Source organism: Trichomycterus rosablanca, chromosome 14, assembly GCF_030014385.1.
Source record: "Trichomycterus rosablanca isolate fTriRos1 chromosome 14, fTriRos1.hap1, whole genome shotgun sequence".
NCBI classification, from domain to species: Eukaryota; Metazoa; Chordata; class Actinopteri; order Siluriformes; family Trichomycteridae; genus Trichomycterus; species Trichomycterus rosablanca.
In genome coordinates, this window is record NC_086001.1 from 4,013,654 (window position 1) to 4,037,980 (window position 24,327).

Consider the following 24,327-nt stretch of genomic DNA (forward strand, 5'->3'; position numbering starts at 1 on the left):
AACAAGCTTGGATATGCGAAGAAAGAATTTTGTTGTACTGTACTCATGTATATGTATAAATGAGTCCCACCACCATTCAGTCCATTCAGTCCAGTCTTGTTTTCTGCTTTTCTCTGACTCGTTTTGGTCTGTTCTTCTTCAGAGCCAGTCATTTCCCTGATCCGTTTGTTGGCCTAAAAAGAAACACAAGAGGAACCTTATCCAGACCTGAAGGAAATGCCAGTTGCAGCCACTGGTCAGCCAGCAGTATCTCCCGAGCCCCGTGTGCGTTCCCGGCTCACCGCCGGCGCCGATCGTGTGCCCAAGCGTCCACCTCAGCTGCACGAGGTCTCTGGCTACGGCGTGCCGGACTTCGCTCGAGCGACTGACGGACTTCCTACTGGACTTGCTGCCTCCAGGTCAGCGTTTTCGCCCATGCCACTTACCCTCTCGCCCCAGCCCATGGCCGCGGAGCCACCCAGGACTCGCTCTCGTTCGCGCTCGGGATTTTACCAGGGTGCCGGTGTTAACAACGGGGCTCCAAGTGCCGCTGCAAACCTTCAGCAGCCGCAGCACAACGGAGCATGTGCAATGCTGGGAGCTCATGGACTTTCGGATAACCTCCGCCCGCCCACGGGCGTCCTTTCGCCCGGTGGTCTTCGACACCCGGGACCCGGAGTGCACAGGAGCCCTGGATCAGGTACAAAAGCTTCTTCATTTATTGTGTGTTATTAATGGCTGGATCTTATCTAGGCCGTGGCTGACAGGCTGACAAGGATATGATATGTTTAATCTAGACTTTTACTCAACCTTTCGCAATATTTTTGGGTAAAACCATTCGTGACGCACCAGTCAAACATTTCTGTCGCAAAAGTACATTCCAGTCTGGTCGTGTTTTCATGCCACCATACAAACCACCCACTCCTGAGTTATTCACGCTTTCTGAAGTTCTAAAGTTCTGATAAATTTACTTCTTGTGTTTATGAGGCAGGAAACTGGTTGTCCTAGTAAAATTCCTTTAATTTTGACTCAATACTGATGCTAAAATCTTTGAGAATTTGTGGAAACCTTGAGAACCAAATGGACAAAGACAATGTGAATATGATGGTTTTATTGATTTCAGGAGCTGTGTCCTTTCTAGTCAACGTTATACACATTTATAAGTTAAAATGGTCTTTTATCTTTAAAAAAAAGTCAGTCCATTTACATTTCTGGCATTTATTAGACAATCAACTTAAGCAATTAGGCTTAAGGGTCTTGCTCAGAAGTGGGTGGGTGGATGGATGGATGGCTAGATAGATAGATAGATAGGTAGGTAGGTATGTAGGTGGATGGATGGATGGCTAGATAGATAGATAGGTAGGTAGGTATGTAGGTGGATGGATGGATGGCTAGATAGATAGATAGATAGGTAGGTAGGTAGGTATGTAGGTGGATGGATGGATGGCTAGATAGATAGATAGGTAGGTAGGTATGTATGTAGGTGGATGGATGGATGGATGGATGGCTAGATAGATAGATAGGTAGGTAGGTATGTAGGTGGATGGATGGATGGCTAGATAGATAGATAGGTAGGTATGTATGTAGGTGGATGGATGGATGGCTAGATAGATAGATAGGTAGGTAGGTATGTAGGTGGATGGATGGATGGCTAGATAGATAGATAGGTAGGTAGGTATGTAGGTGGATGGATGGATGGATGGATGGCTAGATAGATAGGTAGGTAGGTATGTAGGTAGGTGGATGGATGGATGGATGGCTAGGTAGGTAGGTATGTAGGTAGATGGATGGATGGATGGATGGCTAGGTAGGTAGGTAGGTAGATGGATGGATGGATGGATGGATGGATGGATGTTTAGACAGACAGATGGATGGACATATAGATAGACCGATGGATAGATGGATGGATGGATGGATGGCTAGGTAGGTAGGTAGGTGGGTAGGTGGGTAGGTGGGTGGGTGGGTGGGTGGATGGATATATAGTTAGACCGATGGATGGATGGATGGCTAGGTAGCTAGGTAGGTAGGTAGGTAGGTAGGTAGGTAGGTAGGTACAGTGTATCACGAAAGTGAGTACACCCCTCACATTTCTGCAAATATTTCATTATATCTTTTCATGGGACAACACTATAGACATGAAACTTGGATATAACTTAGAGTAGTCAGTGTACAACTTGTATAGCAGTGTAGATTTACTGTCTTCTGAAAAGAACTCAACACACAGCCATTAATGTCTAAATAGCTGGCAACATAAGTGAGTACACCCCACAGTGAACATGTCCAAATTGTGCCCAAATGTGTCGTTGTCCCTCCCTGGTGTCATGTGTCAAGGTCCCAGGTGTAAATGGGGAGCAGGGCTGTTAAATTTGGTGTTTTGGGTACAATTCTCTCATACTGGCCACTGGATATTCAACATGGCACCTCATGGCAAAGAACTCTCTGAGGATGTGAGAAATAGAATTGTTGCTCTCCACAAAGATGGCCTGGGCTATAAGAAGATTGCTAACACCCTGAAACTGAGCTACAGCATGGTGGCCAAGGTCATACAGCGGTTTTCCAGGACAGGTTCCACTCGGAACAGGCTTCGCCAGGGTCGACCAAAGAAGTTGAGTCCACGTGTTCGGCGTCATATCCAGAGGTTGGCTTTAAAAAATAGACACACGAGTGCTGCCAGCATTGCTGCAGAGGTTGAAGACGTGGGAGGTCAGCCTGTCAGTGCTCAGACCATACGCCGCACACTGCATCAACTCTGTCTGCATGGTCGTCATCCCAGAAGGAAGCTGACGCACAAGAAAGCCAGCAAACAGTTTGCTGAAGACAAGCAGTCCAAGAACATGGATTACTGGAATGCCCTGTGGTCTGACGAGACCAAGATAAACTTGTTTGGCTCAGATGGTGTCCAGCATGTGTGGCGGCGCCCTGGTGAGAAGTACCAAGACAACTGTATCTTGCCTACAGTCAAGCATGGTGGTGGTAGCATCATGGTCTTGGGCTGCATGAGTGTTGCTGGCACTGGGGAGCTGCAGTTCATTGAGGGAAACATGAATTCCAACATGTACTGTGACATTCTGAAACAGAGCATGATCCCCTCCCTTCGAAAACTGACTCATGGCAGTTTTCCAACAGGATAACGACCCCAAACACAACCTCCAAGATGACAACTGCCTTGCTGAGGAAGCTGAAGGTAAAGGTGATGGACTAAACCCAATTGAGCACCTGTGGCGCATCCTCAAGTGGAAGGTGGAGGAGTTTAAGGTGTCTAACATCCACCAGCTCCGTGATGTCATCACGGAGGAGTGGAAGAGGATTCCAGTAGCAACCTGTGCAGCTCTGGTGAATTCCATGCCCAGGAGGGTTAAGGCAGTGATAATAATGGTGGTCACACAAAATATTGACACTTTAGGCACAATTTGGACATGTTCACTGTGGGGTGTACTCACTTATGTTGGCAGCTATTTAGACATTAATGGCTGTGTGTTGAGTTATTTTCAGAAGACAGTAAATCTACACTGCTATACAAGCTGTACACTGACTACTCTTAGTTATATCCAAGTTTCATGTCTATAGTGTTGTCCCATGAAAAGATATAATGAAATATTTGCAGAAATGTGAGGGGTGTACTCACTTTCGTGATACACTGTAGGTAGGTAGGTGGATGGATGGATATATAGATAGACCGATGGATAGATCGGTGGATGGATTGATGGATACATACTTTATTGATCCCAGGATTTATTACTTTATTGAAGGAAATTAACAGTACAAAACAAAAGCAAACAGATAAACTAGAACTGAGTAGTTCTTGTACTTTACATATAATGGATAACTGGTCACTGTTATGACCATACAGGAGGTGTAGGTTCAGTATAGAGTCAGACTTAATAGTAATTTAAATAATTAAATAGTGCAGTGACGTGACAAATATAGCAAAACATCAATAGTTTAACAGAAATAAAGAATACCAGTTAGTGATTGTCCATGTGAATAGAACTCCAAACAGAATTGAGGTATGTTTTAAATATTGGTACATTTGCAGTGTAGGTGAATCTCTGCACAAAGAAAAACTCACCGGTCATTAATCTGACAGATTCCAATAACACGGGCTTTAATTCCACACAGTTTAACACCGTGCATCAGACCACACAACCAGCCTGATTCTCACACACACAACCAGCCTGATTCACACACACACAACCAGCCTGATTCACACACACACAACCAGCCTGATTCACACACACACAACCAGCCTGATTCACACACACAACCAGCCTGATTCTCACACACACAACCAGCCTGATTCTCACACACACAACCAGCCTGATTCTCACACACACAACCAGCCTGATTCACACACACACAACCAGCCTGATTCTCACACACACAACCAGCCTGATTCTCACACACACAACCAGCCTGATTCTCACACACACAACCAGCCTGATTCTCACACACACAACCAGCCTGATTCTCACACACACAACCAGCCTGATTCTCACACACACAACCAGCCTGATTCACACACACACAACCAGCCTGATTCTCACACACACAACCAGCCTGATTCTCACACACACAACCAGCCTGATTCACACACACACAACCAGCCTGATTCTCACACACACAACCAGCCTGATTCTCACACACACAACCAGCCTGATTCTCACACACACAACCAGCCTGATTCACACACACACAACCAGCCTGATTCACACACACACAACCAGCCTGATTCACACACACACAACCAGCCTGATTCTCACACACACAACCAGCCTGATTCTCACACACACAACCAGCCTGATTCACACACACACAACCAGCCTGATTCACACACACACAACCAGCCTGATTCTCACACACACAACCAGCCTGATTCTCACACACACAACCAGCCTGATTCTCACACACACAACCAGCCTGATTCACACACACACAACCAGCCTGATTCACACACACACAACCAGCCTGATTCTCACACACACAACCAGCCTGATTCTCACACACACAACCAGCCTGATTCACACACACACAACCAGCCTGATTCACACACACACAACCAGCCTGATTCTCACACACACAACCAGCCTGATTCTCACACACACAACCAGCCTGATTCTCACACACACAACCAGCCTGATTCTCACACACAACCAGCCTGATTCTCACACACACAACCAGCCTGATTCTCACACACACAACCAGCCTGATTCTCACACACACAACCAGCCTGATTCACACACACACAACCAGCCTGATTCTCACACACACAACCAGCCTGATTCACACACACACAACCAGCCTGATTCTCACACACACAACCAGCCTGATTCTCACACACACAACCAGCCTGATTCACACACACACAACCAGCCTGATTCACACACACAACCAGCCTGATTCACACACACACAACCAGCCTGATTCTCACACACACAACCAGCCTGATTCTCACACACAACCAGCCTGATTCACACACACACAACCAGCCTGATTCTCACACACAACCAGCCTGATTCACACACACACAACCAGCCTGATTCACACACACACAACCAGCCTGATTCACACACACACAACCAGCCTGATTCTCACACACAACCAGCCTGATTCTCACACACAACCAGCCTGATTCTCACACACAACCAGCCTGATTCTCACACACACAACCAGCCTGATTCACACACACAACCAGCCTGATTCACACACACACAACCAGCCTGATTCTCACACACACAACCAGCCTGATTCTCACACACAACCAGCCTGATTCTCACACACACAACCAGCCTGATTCTCACACACAACCAGCCTGATTCTCACACACAACCAGCCTGATTCTCACACACACAACCAGCCTGATTCTCACACACAACCAGCCTGATTCTCACACACACACAACCAGCCTGATTCTCACACACAACCAGCCTGATTCTCACACACACAACCAGCCTGATTCTCACACACACAACCAGCCTGATTCTCACACACACAACCAGCCTGATTCTCACACACACAACCAGCCTGATTCTCACACACACAACCAGCCTGATTCTCACACACACAACCAGCCTGATTCACACACACACACAACCAGCCTGATTCACACACACACAACCAGCCTGATTCTCACACACACAACCAGCCTGATTCACACACACACACAACCAGCCTGATTCTCACACACACAACCAGCCTGATTCTCACACACAACCAGCCTGATTCACACACACACAACCAGCCTGATTCTCACACACACAACCAGCCTGATTCTCACACACACAACCAGCCTGATTCTCACACACACAACCAGCCTGATTCTCACACACACAACCAGCCTGATTCACACACACACAACCAGCCTGATTCTCACACACACAACCAGCCTGATTCTCACACACAACCAGCCTGATTCTCACACACAACCAGCCTGATTCTCACACACACACAACCAGCCTGATTCTCACACACAACCAGCCTGATTCTCACACACACAACCAGCCTGATTCTCACACACACAACCAGCCTGATTCTCACACACAACCAGCCTGATTCACACACACACAACCAGCCTGATTCACACACACACAACCAGCCTGATTCTCACACACAACCAGCCTGATTCTCACACACAACCAGCCTGATTCTCACACACAACCAGCCTGATTCTCACACACACAACCAGCCTGATTCACACACACACAACCAGCCTGATTCACACACACACAACCAGCCTGATTCTCACACACACAACCAGCCTGATTCTCACACACACAACCAGCCTGATTCACACACACACAACCAGCCTGATTCACACACACACAACCAGCCTGATTCACACACACACAACCAGCCTGATTCTCACACACACAACCAGCCTGATTCTCACACACACAACCAGCCTGATTCTCACACACACAACCAGCCTGATTCTCACACACACAACCAGCCTGATTCACACACACACAACCAGCCTGATTCTCACACACAACCAGCCTGATTCTCACACACACAACCAGCCTGATTCTCACACACACAACCAGCCTGATTCACACACACACAACCAGCCTGATTCTCACACACACAACCAGCCTGATTCTCACACACAACCAGCCTGATTCACACACACACAACCAGCCTGATTCTCACACACAACCAGCCTGATTCACACACACACAACCAGCCTGATTCTCACACACAACCAGCCTGATTCACACACACACAACCAGCCTGATTCTCACACACACAACCAGCCTGATTCACACACACACAACCAGCCTGATTCACACACACACAACCAGCCTGATTCTCACACACACAACCAGCCTGATTCTCACACACAACCAGCCTGATTCACACACACACAACCAGCCTGATTCTCACACACAACCAGCCTGATTCTCACACACAACCAGCCTGATTCTCACACACACAACCAGCCTGATTCTCACACACACACAACCAGCCTGATTCTCACACACAACCAGCCTGATTCACACACACACAACCAGCCTGATTCTCACACACACAACCAGCCTGATTCTCACACACAACCAGCCTGATTCACACACACACAACCAGCCTGATTCACACACACACAACCAGCCTGATTCACACACACACAACCAGCCTGATTCTCACACACACAACCAGCCTGATTCACACACACACACAACCAGCCTGATTCTCACACACACAACCAGCCTGATTCTCACACACAACCAGCCTGATTCACACACACACAACCAGCCTGATTCACACACACACAACCAGCCTGATTCACACACACACAACCAGCCTGATTCTCACACACAACCAGCCTGATTCTCACACACACAACCAGCCTGATTCTCACACACACAACCAGCCTGATTCTCACACACAACCAGCCTGATTCACACACACACAACCAGCCTGATTCACACACACACAACCAGCCTGATTCACACACACACAACCAGCCTGATTCTCACACACAACCAGCCTGATTCTCACACACAACCAGCCTGATTCTCACACACACAACCAGCCTGATTCACACACACACAACCAGCCTGATTCACACACACACAACCAGCCTGATTCTCACACACACAACCAGCCTGATTCTCACACACACAACCAGCCTGATTCACACACACACAACCAGCCTGATTCACACACACACAACCAGCCTGATTCACACACACACAACCAGCCTGATTCACACACACACAACCAGCCTGATTCTCACACACACAACCAGCCTGATTCTCACACACACAACCAGCCTGATTCACACACACAACCAGCCTGATTCTCACACACACAACCAGCCTGATTCTCACACACACAACCAGCCTGATTCTCACACACAACCAGCCTGATTCACACACACACAACCAGCCTGATTCTCACACACAACCAGCCTGATTCACACACACACAACCAGCCTGATTCTCACACACAACCAGCCTGATTCACACACACACAACCAGCCTGATTCTCACACACACAACCAGCCTGATTCACACACACACAACCAGCCTGATTCACACACACACAACCAGCCTGATTCACACACACACAACCAGCCTGATTCTCACACACACAACCAGCCTGATTCTCACACACAACCAGCCTGATTCACACACACACAACCAGCCTGATTCTCACACACAACCAGCCTGATTCTCACACACAACCAGCCTGATTCTCACACACACAACCAGCCTGATTCTCACACACACACAACCAGCCTGATTCTCACACACAACCAGCCTGATTCACACACACACAACCAGCCTGATTCTCACACACACAACCAGCCTGATTCTCACACACAACCAGCCTGATTCACACACACACAACCAGCCTGATTCACACACACACAACCAGCCTGATTCACACACACACAACCAGCCTGATTCTCACACACACAACCAGCCTGATTCACACACACACACAACCAGCCTGATTCTCACACACACAACCAGCCTGATTCTCACACACACAACCAGCCTGATTCACACACACACAACCAGCCTGATTCACACACACACAACCAGCCTGATTCTCACACACACAACCAGCCTGATTCTCACACACAACCAGCCTGATTCACACACACACAACCAGCCTGATTCTCACACACAACCAGCCTGATTCTCACACACAACCAGCCTGATTCTCACACACACAACCAGCCTGATTCTCACACACACACAACCAGCCTGATTCTCACACACAACCAGCCTGATTCACACACACACAACCAGCCTGATTCTCACACACACAACCAGCCTGATTCTCACACACAACCAGCCTGATTCACACACACACAACCAGCCTGATTCACACACACACAACCAGCCTGATTCACACACACACAACCAGCCTGATTCTCACACACACAACCAGCCTGATTCACACACACACACAACCAGCCTGATTCTCACACACACAACCAGCCTGATTCACACACACACAACCAGCCTGATTCTCACACACAACCAGCCTGATGTGCACATTCATGACGGAACAATGTTTTTATTAGTTTTCAGCCCATACCGCTTTCCAGGGCCTCCAGCTGTACTTGAACTCTCTTGTGTGAAACTGTGGAAGTTTTTACAGGGAAATCATGTGCATTTTTAAACTAGGTGTATATAATCTAGCAAATGAACATCCTTGTGAACGGTGGCCTGTTGCTAAGCTCTCGTGATCGTACCATAAGATCTTGATCCTAAACGATGTTTAAAGGCTAAACGAGTAGAACCGAGTGGTTACAGAGGTTACAGATTTGTTCTTGGTGATTCTTCGAGCTGTTCCAGCCACACAGGCTGTGAGCTGCGTGCTTCAGGCCACGCTGCCCGTCGCCCTCCGTTTCAGATGCTCGATTTTATTTTCCGCCGGACAAATATAGCCGAGTGGTCTCACACCCCACTTCATGTTGAGGACGCTCGCTCTTTGTGTATTTAGCTCCACGTTAATAATCAGCCTGGCTGTTTTGAGCAGCTTGTTGATTATTTTTGGGGTAGGGAAATTGTGGCTATATAGAATGGTGGTAATTCTCAGTATACAGTTACGGATGTACCAAAGCTATGCAGAACTGAACAGCCTTCCTGATTATTTGCCCTGAACCTTGCTTTAAATACATTGATCGTTCCCTGTGTTGGTCGTGATGTAATGTTTTGTTGATCGCTTGATAAGTTTATCACAGGACACTGTGGTATAACATGGTACAGTTACTGATATACACCCAGGATAAGTCGTTAATATGCAGGTAATGACAAATGTGTTTATATTTTAATTTTTCAGGAAATACAGTCCAATTATTCCAACTGTGAATAGATTCCTGCTGTTATCTGATTATTCAGAAGCTCAGTTTGCTTAAAGGTTTAATTAACCGGTTTCGGGCTACAGCCGTCCTCCGAATTTAAGAGAAAACCGTCTAGTTTTTGGCTTAGTAATAAGTGTGTTCGGTCCATGTAACATCTAGTCTTGAATATCTACGTGTAAAACATCGCTTGCAGACATCAGGCTCCATTTTAAGCCCAAATGTTGTTCACATATCACCTGTTACACCAGTTGTGATTTCGGATGCATTTAGGTGCTAATTTCCACAATAAAGACAAAAGCAGCTAAAATGTGGGCAATATGATGGGTTAAGTAATGACCGGATGTCCTGGAGAAACACAATTCATGTAGTTGTTTATTAATTATAATAATTACTTGACCATTAATTAATGAGTGATCATTGTACAACAATAAAATAATTCATCTTAACGTCAGACTATCAGATCACATTTAAATCCAACAGAAATGAAGGGAATCAAACTTCTGTAGTCAATCACTACACTATTGAAAATCGCGGCCATGCTTTTCCCCACAGGCTTCACGCTGTTTTTAGCTTCATTTGTCTGTTTTAAACATTTGTGTTATAAACTGCAGTATAAAGGTGGTCTAAATGATCTAGAACATGATCAAAAGCTACAGGCATTAATATCCAAAAACATCTGAAGCACACAAGTGTAAAAAAAACAGGGGCGCTGCTTACAAGCTGAATGACTGTGTGTCAAACCACACACTTCTTGCTATAGAATAGAATAGAATAGAATAGAATAGAATAGAATAGAATGCCTTTATTTATCATTTATACATATACAGATGTACAACGAAATTCGTTCTTCACATATCCCAGCATGTTTGGAAGAAGACAGGGTTAAGGGCTTTGCTTAAAGGTCCAACAGTGGCTGCATGGCAGAGCTGGGATTCGAACTCTCAACCTTTCAGTTGATAGCCCAAAGCCCCACCCACTAGGCTACCACTGTCCCTAAAGATATGCGCTTGGAAGCCAGCTATGCTCACCACTATACCACCAATGCAGTCTGTATACTATATATAATAGTATCAACATGACAAAGCAGCCAGTGGTTGAGCAGTAATTTAAGGTGTTATTTACATTGTATTTGTAGCAAAGAGCTCTTCTGGTGTTCCATTAATGTAAAATTTAGTTTATTTAGTTTTTAGATGCTTTGTTTACATATTTACACTGTCGTTGAGTGACTGTTGGTACCCTGGGGGGCTCACGATACACAAGCGGTCATGACGTGGGGTGGACACTGAGTTTAGTTTCCAATCGAGAGAAGGCTAGAGCTGCGTCCGGAATCGCATACTAACAGAGTACGTACCAGATTGGAGGAAGTATGCACTACTCGGCCGGTAAAGAAGTACATACTTTCAGTACAGAAGTGTGCAGTATGCACGAAACACCGCTACGTACTACATCCGCCATCTTACCAACGTCAAGTGATGACGTGGGGACGTGATGATGTAATATCACCATAGTTACAGACTCATTACAAACCCCACTCGCCAACATTTAGGATATTTATCGTCTTTTCGTTATTTATTCGTCTTTAACATTTGTATTTTATTTATCTTACTTACACTTGTGAACAGAGGGCTCTCAGTTTTCCGCGTCTTTCTTGTTTCTTATTCCGCTTCGAACGCCTACGCAGCTCCAGTTGCGTTATGGGATACATTAGCGGACCACAAGTGTGCATCGCTTGCATACTCGAGCATGGCTGCCCAAGAAGTAGGTCATCCGGGTACTTCTCGCGTACCTTTTTGTGTATACTATGTATTCGGACATACTGACCGCTCTCGCGTACTATTGAGTATGGCAGTATGCGATTTCGGACGCAGCTTAAGTTTGAGATTTTCAGGATTTAGTGGATGCCTTTTATCCAAAGCCACTTGCAGTACTGTGACGGTATTCTGTCTAAGCAATTGAGGCTTAAGGGCCTTGCTGAAGGACCCAACAGTGACGATCTGGTAGTGGTGGGGCTTGAACCAGTGACCTTTTGATTATTAGTCCAGTACTTCAACCGCTAGGCTACAACTGCCCTGAGCCCCGAGTACTTTTGATGTGGGGCATTTAAAAATAAAAGCAGCGTCACAGTGAAGGGTCGCCAGTTTGCACCCACGCTAGAAATAATAGTCGGGCGTCAGTGATTTGATTCTGCACAAAAGTCGCCGCGTTTCCTTTTGAATTCTCCGACGTTTTTGTCTTCGGTGAATTGGCTCGGTCAGCGGGAGCGCGAAGGTCGGATTTGCCCGGAGCGAAGCGAAAAACGAGCGCCGTCGCAGCCTTCACTATTCACGCCGCTCGGGTCCCAACCGGCACCAACCGACAGTTTCTGCTCGGGATCGACGCTGAGTGACGAGTCTGGGTTCAGAACGAGCGCCGATCAGGTGTGTGTGTGTGTGCGCTCCAGTTCGTTATGTAAACTCGGGTGTGCTCGGCTATTGATGGCTTTTTGTGAGAGCAACCCCCCCGCCCCCCCCCCCCCCCCCCGCCCCCCCCGCCCCCACCGTACACACACCCACCAACCCACCAACAGTGGAAGAGTGGACTGGAAATACCTGTTTGTGTGCGTGTGTTTGTAGGAAGACCTGCCTGCCTGCCTGCCTGCTGTTGCTTCTGCTTCAGCGCTCACCAGCTGTCTGTCTTTCTGTCTGTCCGTCCGCTTCGTCACTGTTTCTCTACAGACTGATCCGAATCAGACCTGAATGATCAGATCAAGAACAGATTGCAGTGATCTGATTATATAAGTGATCGTATTTACTCCGTTGACTGAATCAAACTGTGGACGTTTCGTGATTTTTGAGAAATCTGATCGAGCAAGTTGGAGCTTCCAGTACGTGACCTCCGATTTCCGATTTCCGTTGATTCTTTCCACCTAGTGATTAGTGTTATTTATTTATGATTATACAAAGGTTAGTTCCGACCTTACAATCTGATTGGTTGAGAAGCGTTCTAACCGTGCTGATATTCCTGATAACAGCTCGGCCTTTTCACACCACAACTGTATTACAGTATGTTAGACAATTGATTTATGTTCCCTACATAGTGCACTAGATAGTGAATTGTAATACAAAAAAGTACTTGTCATGCTACAGCAAGAAGGTCCTGGGTTCGATCCAGGTCCTTTCTGTGTAGAGTTTGCATGTTCTCCCCGTGTCTGCGTGGGTTTCCTCCCACAGTCCAAAGACGTGCAAATGAGGTGAACTGGAGATACAGAATTGGCACTAGAAAGTGTGTGTGTGTGTGTGTGTGTGTGTATATATATATATATATGTGTGTGTGAGTAAGTAAGTGATGACCTTTGATGGATTGGTTGGTGCTTTGTCCAGGCTACACCTACCTCGTGCCCAGTGTTTTCATGTCTTGCCAGACCCACCTTGACCCTGATCAGTATAAAGTGTTATTAAATAAAGTGTCTGCTTTGTACTCGGAAGGCAGACGTGTTGCTCCGTCTCTTTTGGAAAGTAAACAGCTTCACCCCGACCTGTGGGGTGTTTTTAGGGGTCGGAGTGACGCCTAAAATCAGAATCAGATCGTTTCCTGAATCTGTTTTCGACAGTTTAAGATTCTTTATTGTTATTTTAGCTGGACCAGGACCAGGACCAGAACCAGGACCAGGACCAGGGTGCAACACAGAACACAAGAGCAAACAACACAACATAGAACATACACACAGTGCAGACGAGAGCAATAAATACAACTTATTTTATTATTTTGTATATGTAAACACAGTGTTTCCATATAAACTGTGAGAGTGTGTGTGAGTGTGAGTGTGTGTGAGTGTGTGTGTGTGAGTGTGTGTGAGTGAGTGTGTGAGAGTGTGAGTGAGAGTGTGTGTGTGTGTGTGTGTGTGTGTGTGTGTGAGTGTGTGTGTGTGTGAGAGTGTGTGTGTGAGAGTGTGTGTGTGTGTGAGAGTGTGTGTGTGTGAGAGTGTGTGTGTGAGAGTGTGTGTGAGTGAGTGTGTGAGAGTGTGTGAGTGAGAGTGTGTGTGTGTGTGAGTGTGTGTGTGTGTGTGTGAGTGTGTGTGTGAGTGTGTGTGTGTGTGTGTGTGTGAGTGAGTGTGTGTGAGTGAGTGTGTGAGAGTGTGAGTGTGTGTGTGTGAGAGTGTGTGTGTGAGAGTGTGTGTGTGTGTGTGTGTGTGAGTGTGTGTGTGTGTGTGTGTGTGTGTGTGTGTGTGAGTGAGTGTGTGTGTGTGTGTGTGAGAGTGTGTGTGTGTGAGAGTGTGTGTGTGAGAGTGTGTGAGAGTGTGTGAGAGTGTGTGAGAGTGTGTGAGAGTGTGTGAGAGTGTGTGAGAGTGTGTGAGAGTGTGTGAGAGTGTGTGAGTGAAAGTCAGGGTGAGATATCGACCCGGATCAAAGAGACGGCTTTGATAATGAGGGAGGCTCTGCATGGCCAAATCCCCCGAGTTCACCACCATCTGCTCTCATTTCAAAACAAATGCAGCTCACGTGTGCTCTCTCATTCTCTCTTTCTCATTCTCTCATTCGCATTCTCTCTCTCTCATTCTCTCTTTTTAATTTCTTTCTCTCATTCTCTCCCTCTCATTCTCTCTGATTCTCTCTCTCTCTCATTCTCTGTCTCTCATTCTCTTATTCTCATTCTCTCTCATCTCATTCTCTCCCTCATTATTTCTCTTTCTCTCTTTTCTAATTCTTTCATTCTCTCTCTTTTCTAATTTTCTCATTCTCTCTCTCTTTTCTAATTCTCTCTTATTCTATCATTCTCTCTCTCTTTTATTGTCATTCTCTCGTTCTCTTTTTCTCATTCTCTCTCTCTCACTTTCTCTCTCCCTCATTCTCTCTTTCTCCTAATTATCTCTCTTATTTTCTGTCTGTATCTCATTCTCTGTCTTGTTCTCTTTCTGTGTCATTGTCTCTCACACTTTCTTTTTCATATACTTTGTATCTTGTGATAATTTTTGCACTCTCACTCTGTCTCTCTCTCTCATATCTCATGTGCTTTATTTCTCATACACTGTTTCTTTCTCTCCTAATCTCGTGCACTTTCTCATAAACTCTGTGTCCGTTGCACTTTCACGCTCTCTCTTCCACACGTTCTCTCTCTCTCTTTTGCTCTCATGTTCTGTATCTCTCTTGCCTCCCGCTGACCGTTTTGTCCTTTCGCTGTACTCTCCTTGTATGTTAATACCTTCCTCTCGGAGCACTCGCAGGAGCTTCGGATCATCATTATTGTGGACGGTTCTGTATCTGCTCAGGCCTGTGCAGTCGTCGGTACTCGCTGTGCGGGAGAGTGAAGTTAATCAGTTCCCATGGAACTCGTACCGACTCTCGCTTACCTGCTCTGTTATTCTGGCTTCATCATCATTCCAACCTTTGCTGAGGACTGATCATGGAACGGGTTTGAACCTCAGATAGGAAATGAAGGAATATAATTCCTATAATTCTCCTCAGTACACAATCTGTTCAGCTCTCTCGAGCTCTCGGCTCCTCTGTTGTGGACGGTTCTCCAAAGCTCATTTTGCTTTTCCAGTGAGGTTTGGGTCAGGGGACTGAGATGACCAGTCTCACGTGTGCTCTCTCTCTCTCTCTCTCTCTCTCTCTCTCTCTCTCTCTCTCTCTCTCTCTCTCTCTCTCTCTCTCTCTCTCTCTCTCTCTCTCTCTCTCATTCTCTCTCTCTCTCTCATTCTCTCTTTTTAATTTCTTTCTCTCATTCTCGCTCTCTCTCATTCTCTCTCTCTCTCTCTTTGTCTATCTCATTCTATCTCTATCTCATTCTCTCTCATTCTCTCTCTATCTCTCTCTATCTCATTCTCTCTCATTCTCTTTTTAATATAGGCCAGTGGTAGCTCAGTGGTTAAGGTACTGGACTAGTAAACAGAAGGTTGCCGGTTCAAGCCCCGCCACCACCAAGTTACCACTGTTGGGTCCCTGAGCAAGGCCCTTAACCCTCAATTGCTCATCGTGTTCAGCTCATTGTGTAAGTCGCTTTGGATAAAAGCGTCTGCTAAATGCTGAAAATGTAAATTTCTTTCTCTCATTCTCTCTCTACCTCATTCTCTCTCATTCTCATTCTCTCTCTATCTCATTCTCTCTCTCATTCTCTCTTTCTCTTTTTAATTTCTTTCTCTCATTCTCTCTCTCTCTCTCTCTCTCTCTCTCTCTCTCATTCTCTCTCTCTATCTCATTCTCTCTCTATCTCATTCTCTCTCATTCTTATTCTGTCTCTATCTCATTCTCTCTCATTCTCATTCTCTATCTCATTCTCTCTCATTCTCTCTCTATCTCATTCTCTCTCATTCTCATTCTCTCTCTATATCTCATTCTCTGTCTTTCTCTCATTTTCAAAAAGCTCATTTTGCTTTTTCCACTGGGCTTTGGGTCAGGGTACTGAGATGACCGGTCTTAAAGCAAGTTTACCTCTTGGCACGGTGGCTCGGTGGGTAGCACTGTCGCCTCACAGCAAGAAGGTCCTGGGTTCGATCCCCAGGTGGGACGGTCCGGGTCTTTTCTGTGTGGAGTTTGCGTGTTCTCCCCGTGTCTGTGTGGGTTTCCTCCAGGTGCTCCGGTTTCCTCCCACAGTCCAAAGACGTGCAAGTGAGGTGAACTGGAGATAGAAAATTGTCCATGACTGTTTGATATAACCTTGTGAACTGATGAATCTTGTGTAACGAGTATTTTTAAGTAAGTTTCCTGTCATGAATGTAACCAAAGTGTAAAACATGACGTTAAAATCCTAATAAACAAACAAACCTCTTGACACAGGGCAGCCTGTTTATTTAAAATCTTCTGCTGCTTCATGTGCACTCATGATACTCCACCGTTCCTCACAGCGGCGGCTGGGTTTTTCTGTACAACATCTCTCCTCTTAAGGTAAAGTCACCTTGAGCGTTTGTTACTGAAGTGCTCTATTTTTACCTTATCTGACTGTAGAACCGGGTTCAAGTTCCAGAAGCGTCTAGCAAACTTCAGGTGTGTATGGTTGTGTTGAGGTCTGAAGAGACTTTTCATACAGCAGGACTTTAAAGCGCTCTACAATACAGAGTTTTTCTGACTGAGCCTTTTTATTAGGAACCTAGCGGGTCTGTTCGAAAACCTACTGAGCTGCCTTGCTGCCAACCTGATCAGCTGCCTCAGTAGAGAGGATTCCTTCCTGACACGACCCTCCCTATTTATCCGGGCTTGGGACCGGCACTGCAGTGCACTGGTTTATGCATCCTAGCGGCCGGGTACCTATAGGACAATTCAGCGTCTCCAGTTAGCCTGGCTGCATGTTTTTGGACTGTGGGAGGAAGCCGGAGCACCCGGAGGAAACCCACGCGGACGCGGGGAGAACATGCACACACAACTCCGCACAGAAAGGACCCGGACGGCCCCACCCGGGGATCGAACCCAGGACGTCCTTGCTGTGAGGCGACAGCGCTACCCAATGAATAATACAAATTTAGAAAGTATCTGAACACGGCAACCCTGTAGTCACGTCAACCAGGTGAGCGCCCTCTGCTGTTTAAAGTTTGAATTTGAATCGTCGATTTTTAACCGTCTTGTGGTGCATCGTTACATCCCTAGTGTGGAGGATTTTCAATATCCTCGGCACAGGGAGGACCCGGACGGCCCCACCCGGGGATCGAACCCAGGACCTTCTCGCTGTGAGGCGACCCACGTAGCCACCGTGCCGCCCTGTCCCTGACGAGCCTGAATTTACAAATAGACGACACTTGTATAGTTACACCTTTAGACGAATTAAAGCTCAGTGAGAATTTATTTACGTTGGAAAGGAACTCCGTTGGTTGCTCCACGTTCGTCCAACGTATTTGTAGTTTTTTGTGAGGAACGTCGTGCCGCGCTGAACGCCGGGATTGCCCCCAGCGCTGACGAAGAGTCGGACGCTCGCTCGTTACTCAGTCAGATCATCACTCGGAATTAAGGCGCCTCAGTAGGAGCATTTTAATGGATCTAAGAATTTAGACACGCCCTCTTCTCGGGCCAAGTTAAGGAACCACTTAGGCTAGCTTGTACATTTGTACATGTTCAGCATTTAGCGGATGCCTTTATCCAAATAAAATTATACAGTCTAAGCAACTGATGGTTAAGAGCCGTGCTCAAGGGCCCAACAGTGACAACCTGGCAGCGGGTGGGGCTTGAACCATCAACCATTTGATTGTTAGTCTAATACCTTACCCACTAGGCTCCAACTGCCCATAATACATTTACATTTTCAGCATTTAGCAGACGCCTTTATCCAAAGCGACTTACATTACAGTTACAGCATACAGTCTGAGCAATTGAGAGTTAAGGGCCTTGCTCAAGGGCCCAACAGCTGCAACCTGGCAGTAGTGAGGCTTGAACCAGCGACCTTCTGAATACTAGTCCAGTACCTTAACCACTAGGCTTGCCGAATCCTGGCTGCGTTCGTAGTCTACGGTCTCTCCCCGTGGTTCTAATGTTTTGGCTGATCAGTGTTTTAGTTGTGCATATTTAATCGAGGTTGTATTTTTACAGCTGAGAACATCCAGCTCAGTCCCGGATCCGTGTGTGTATCCGAGACACCTGGCACCTGTGAGCTCTCGGACCTCTCGTATATTTCCTCGTCCCCTCTCGTCCCCTCTGAAGACGGTGCCAGTGTTTTCCACGAGTCCCCGCTTCTGTTTATTTAAACCCTCTGTTCTGCGCAGGTGGAAGCGATCGACCCCCTCCTTCTGACCGAATGGGAACGGAGGACGGCCGGCCCTCAGAAAGCGCTCCGGTCTAGTATCAGTTTAATTAACGGACGTCCAGACTCATTAAAAGGGCTTAGCCGTGCCGCGGCCTTCGCTACGCTGCGCTTCTCTTCTGAGACGCGGCCCTACTTCACATGGAAATTTCCTCGAGGGTCCTTAAGGTGCGCCGCCCGGTTCGGGCTGCTGCTCAGAGCTCTGCTGGACTTTTCCACGCTCGTGTTGGCATCGGTTGAGATACTGAATCTAAAGCACAGACTGTAGGAACAACGTTTCCCAACAGCACTGTATGGAAGGAAGTATGCAGACGCCCCTTGTAGTGTTTAGGTTTAGGTGTTTCAGCCACACCGTTGCTAACTGGTGTATAACATCAACTATATCACGTCAAAGGCTGCCGCGTACAGGTCATACAGTGTGAACTAGCAGTGAAATGGTCATTTTAATGTAATTCTTGTCAGGTGAGGCTTGATTCCAGTTCAGAAACTCACCTCAGCCACCCACCTGTAAGGTTGTCATCCGAACAGGAGAACTTTATTATGCGTTTATATTAATGTCTCATGTTCAGATTACCATTGCGATGGTGGCTCAGTGCTTAAGGCACTGGACTAGTAATCAGGAGGTTGCTGGTTCAAGCCCCACCACCGCCATAGTTGCCACTGTTGGGCCCCTGAGCACGGCCCTAAACGGGGCTCTAGAGTGCGACCTAATTTCTCTTTCTAATGGTGTGCCGTTCGTGGGGAAAAGTCTCCGCGACTCTGAAAGTCTCCCTGTGGTTCAACAACAGACACACATCAGGCCCATGTCGTGGTCTAAACCAATCGGAGATAGTGAAGGGCGGGACAATATCGTAGCGGCGATATGTGAGCGACATTCAGCTCAGCCAATCAGAATGCAGCACCAGGTTTATACACGTGCGTTCGGACGTTCTGCAGTTATTTAGTTTCGTGTATGGGACTCGCCGTATGTCCCCAGAATTAAAGTTGGGGTTCTGGAGCTCGGCGGTGTAAAGTGCTGTAACGCTCACTGAAGTCCTGACTAAACGGTTAAAGTGACTCGACCCTGTCGTGTGCTTTTATCCCCACACCCTCACCACCGCACAGCAAAAGACCCGTAGCATCCCCGCCGGACAGCGACTAGGTGAGCCGACCCTCTAGTATCAAGTGGCTAATGCTAGCGGTAAAGTGCGGCGATAGCGAAAGTAAAAACACGACAATATTTTCGTTAAGTGAAATATAAAAATAACTGAAAGACAATGAAATATCAGAATACATGTAATCACAATATACAGTGAGTGCACAGCAAGGGATTTTGGGAATACAGTAAAGCCGATAATATAATGCACCGCGTTCACTGTAAAGAGTGGGAAGACCATGGCCGGCTATAGTGCATTAGTGACCGGTTCTAATACAGTTCGAGGTAGGGATGTCCCGATCACGTCTTTTTTGTTCCCGATCTTTAATTTTGATCCCGATCCGATACCGAGTCTCAAACCGATACTTGTATTTTCTAGATATTGTCTAGATAAGAACTAGATAATACTGTTCACACAGTGCACACTTCAACTACATTACAGTTATTCAAAAGTAAACAAACCTAGTGCAGCATTGTAGTAAAAATGAAGTGAGATAATTAGTTTCACTTTGAACTTTATATTCAAAGAACATAATTCTGTTTAATGCAGTGATACACTAAACATGAACAAAAATCTCCACTCACAAGTGGTGTAGCGGCTTAACTTGAATATAAAAAAACAAATAAGTTACTTAACAGCATTACAGTAAAACCTGAATACCAAAATAAAATGGAAAGTCTCTCTTTTGTTATGAAGGAAAGCCAGTTCTTAAAGTGCTTGTATTGTGACAATGGTTTGATGGACGGGTCTACGCGAATTGAGTGTGTTTTGACCCTTTGGGGCTTCCATAGTGCATGGGATAGCGTGCTCGGCTCTGGCTGTCCGCTATTCGGAACAGAAGAAGTTAATAAAGTGTTTTGCTCCCGACAATTAGTGAATATACCGTGTATTTTATTTCTTTATTAAGCGAGTGCATCGCTACGACGCTCGGTTACATAACTAAGCCAATCGGAGTGCTCGATACTGAGATGTCGTTCAGTCTTGTAACACGTGAACTCGTAAAAGCTGTACGTTATGGTCCTGAAGTTTTCATACTGGGATTAAAAGTTATTGTTTAGTAAACCGGAGTGATCCTCGACTCAGACACCATATAAACAGTAAAATTGTACAGTAATGAACGCAGCTCTGCTCCCACCACCTCGTGAAGCGCTCGCATCGCAGACGTTACACCGCTGTTGGACTCGTTTCACTTTCCAATTTAAAGTATTTCCACACAGCGGACATGCTGACATAAAACAAAAGATCGGGTTATGATCGGCATTAGTAAAGCCGATTTCCGATCATCTGTGAGATCGGATCGGGACATCCCTAGTTTGAGGCCATGTTGACCAGATTGTTATCAAGTCAATATTGCCTATATGAACAGCGATTAAAAAAAATTTACCTGTAAAACTGAGGTGTTAAATGCGATGCGGTCGAAAATTTGGGTGCACCTAAAAGTTAGGCGCACCAGTGCAACCAGTGCGAAAAGTTAGTCTAGAGCCCTGCTAAACCCTCAATGGCTCAAAAATCATGTTCAGTCATAATTGTAAGTCGCTTTGGATAAAAGCGTCCGCTAAATGCCGAAAAAATGCAAACGTAATGTACTTCTGCTGTTTGTTACATTCTGAATTGATTGACCAGTCCTGCGTCTGACCATTAAGGCTGTATATATTTTAGCTTCTGCATAGCTTGCTGATCTGATCACTTCTTTCACCAATGCAGCACAGTTCAGGCATTTTTCTTGTACTTTTTTGATCCTTGTCAAACCGTTTCATCCTGGCCGGGGTCGTGGGAGGTCCGGTTCCGCCTTAAGACACTGGGTGCAGGGCACAAACATCCTGAACAGGCCACCAAGCTCTATCGCAGGGCCTCGCCACCCTCCCCTCAGATATAGTCAGTGACGTCTGTGTAGACACCTGACCTGCTGAGATCACAGCTGAGATTCGAACCTGTATCAATATAGCATACTAGACTGCTGTGCCACCCCAGCACCCTAAGTAAAACCTATTTAGTGAAGCCACTGGTTCCTAAAGTGCTCAGTGTTTCTTTCGGTTATTATCGCTGGATGTTACTCAGAAATAAGTTAAATTTGTTACATTTGTGTGCCTGTTCACTTGGATACAACTAGGAACAATTCTGAGCACCCGATCACCTTATGCACATGTTTTGGGAGGCGAGAGTAAACCAGCGTACCTGGACATACCCGTCCAGAAATGAGACGTATATACGAAATTCCTCACCGGTCCTCAGGTGCGGCTCCCACTAAACCAGCCGAGCCGCTGTGCTGGTGCGCGTCGGAGATTTCGTATCACCGTCACGTTAACGGGTATAAAAAAAACCCCAGCAGACCGACGTTCCTCCATTCTCATATCGCTTCTGGTTTGTTTTTTTTACAGCTTAGCACGTCAACAACCGAGTCGCATTCGTTATCATTCATTTGCAAAATCAGCAAGGTGTAAATTAAAATTCATACGGTGCTAAAAAATCATGCTCGCAGGCAAAATATTCAGGTATCACCCCGGCGCTCGATATCTTGAGTATGTATCTTATATTAAAATGGGAATACGGATGGGAAGGACGGCAGACTAATGCAGGATCGGTTTCACGAGGCGGATGTTAGCGCACCAACCTTTCACGTGCTATCACTTGCTATTTATTTATTTATTTATTTATTTATTTATTTATCTGTCTGTGAAATGGGACCAGAAATGCAGTGATAAGGACGTTATAGTGTTGAGTGGTGTGTATCAGGTGCAGCAGTGTTGGTGGGATTACATTTGAGCTTTTGTTCCATTAGGATGTTTTAAGCTTACAGTCTTTACATCAGTACATCAGTACCTACGGGAATGATGCGCCACCTTATGTGAGGGATTTATGACTTACTGGGTTTAGATCCCTCAGCTACTGTTGGTACCTTGGATTCACGTGGCGTGTTCACGTGGGTGAATCTGCATTTGTGTCCAATAACCATCAGATCCAGGGTTACAGCTCCACGTGTATCTTTGTTTATCTGGATTTTCCTCCCTGTTTCACTTTTAAACTTGTGTTACAGCTCGAGCTTCTGAGAGATTGTGAGAATCAGCTTCATTAAGAGTCTAAATGTATTTAATGTATTACAAGAACGGCACAGGGCCGCTCAGGTGGCGCGGCGGAAAAAACACACGCTAGCACACCAGAGCTGGGATCTCGAATACGTCGGCTGAGCGGCCACATGAACAACGATTGGCGTGTCGTTCAGATAGTGGTGGGATATTATCACAACTGACGCAACGACGACCTCTGCTGCCTGATTGATGGCGCCTGCACAGAGATGAGAAAAGAGTGCTCTCAGGGTGTGTCTCCCCGTACACAACGCTGATCTGCACTGCACTCGTCAAAGTGCGGGTGACGAGATGCATACGGCTGTCGGAGGGGGCGTGGGTTAGCTTTGTTCTCCTCTGTCAGAGAGGGGATGAGAACTGGATGTGCTGAAAGGGAGAAAAAAGGGATAATAATAATATATGAATATAAATATAAATAAATAAATATATATACTTATAAAAACGACACAGGAGCACTACACATCTCTGAATTATTACTGAGCATAAGTTCTCTCCACTAATGAAACTCCTCACTTGTTGTTTTAGTACAATAAGTCACGTTAAGTTTAGTTCGTACCGACTGAGTCGCTTTTACTACGTCGTATCAAACAGTTCGTCTCATTGGAGGTGCTTTGAAAAGGTCAGCTGCAAACCGGGTCAAAGATTAATCAGGTGAACAAAAATCACAAGCGGTTTTGCCTCTTCTCATGTGAATGCACCCTAGGACCCTTAATTTTTGCGCTCCAGGGGTGCTGCATCATGCCAGACCCGGCGCTCTTATACCCCAAAATCATTCCCCTGTACTCTGCGTCAGTGTGAACCCCAGTATTGATCATCACAGCTTTAATCAGCTTTCTTAGGCACCCTAATGTCATAACATGGGACGGCACCATTCTCTCGACTCTCTCGCCTCCTTTCCTCTCCCTCTCTCATCCTCGGCCGTTTTCACTTTCTCACAGAGGCGCACACGCTCCCACACTCCTCCATTTTCATAACAAAAGGGGCTATTTGTTTTCGGCCGCTTTTGTGCGTCTCCAGGCAACCTCTCTCGTCAGTTCCGGCCACTTCGGAGCTGGACGGGTAAACGGACCGAGCGACCGCGGTCCGGCCGAGCCCTAAATAACCTTCACCTTCT

The 24,327-nt window shown here is 46.2% G+C and overlaps 1 protein-coding gene across 1 annotated transcript in view; it reads left to right on the forward strand.

Annotated features, from left to right (window-relative positions):
* rnf38 (ring finger protein 38) overlaps positions 1 to 24,327 on the forward strand; it is a 59,509-nt gene that overhangs the window by 2,058 nt on the left and 33,124 nt on the right. The window contains exon 2 of the mRNA XM_063008211.1: positions 143 to 679. Coding sequence (XP_062864281.1) covers positions 217 to 679 — 463 coding nt within the window. The 5' untranslated portion in view covers positions 143 to 216. The remainder of the gene's footprint in view (positions 1 to 142; positions 680 to 24,327) is intronic.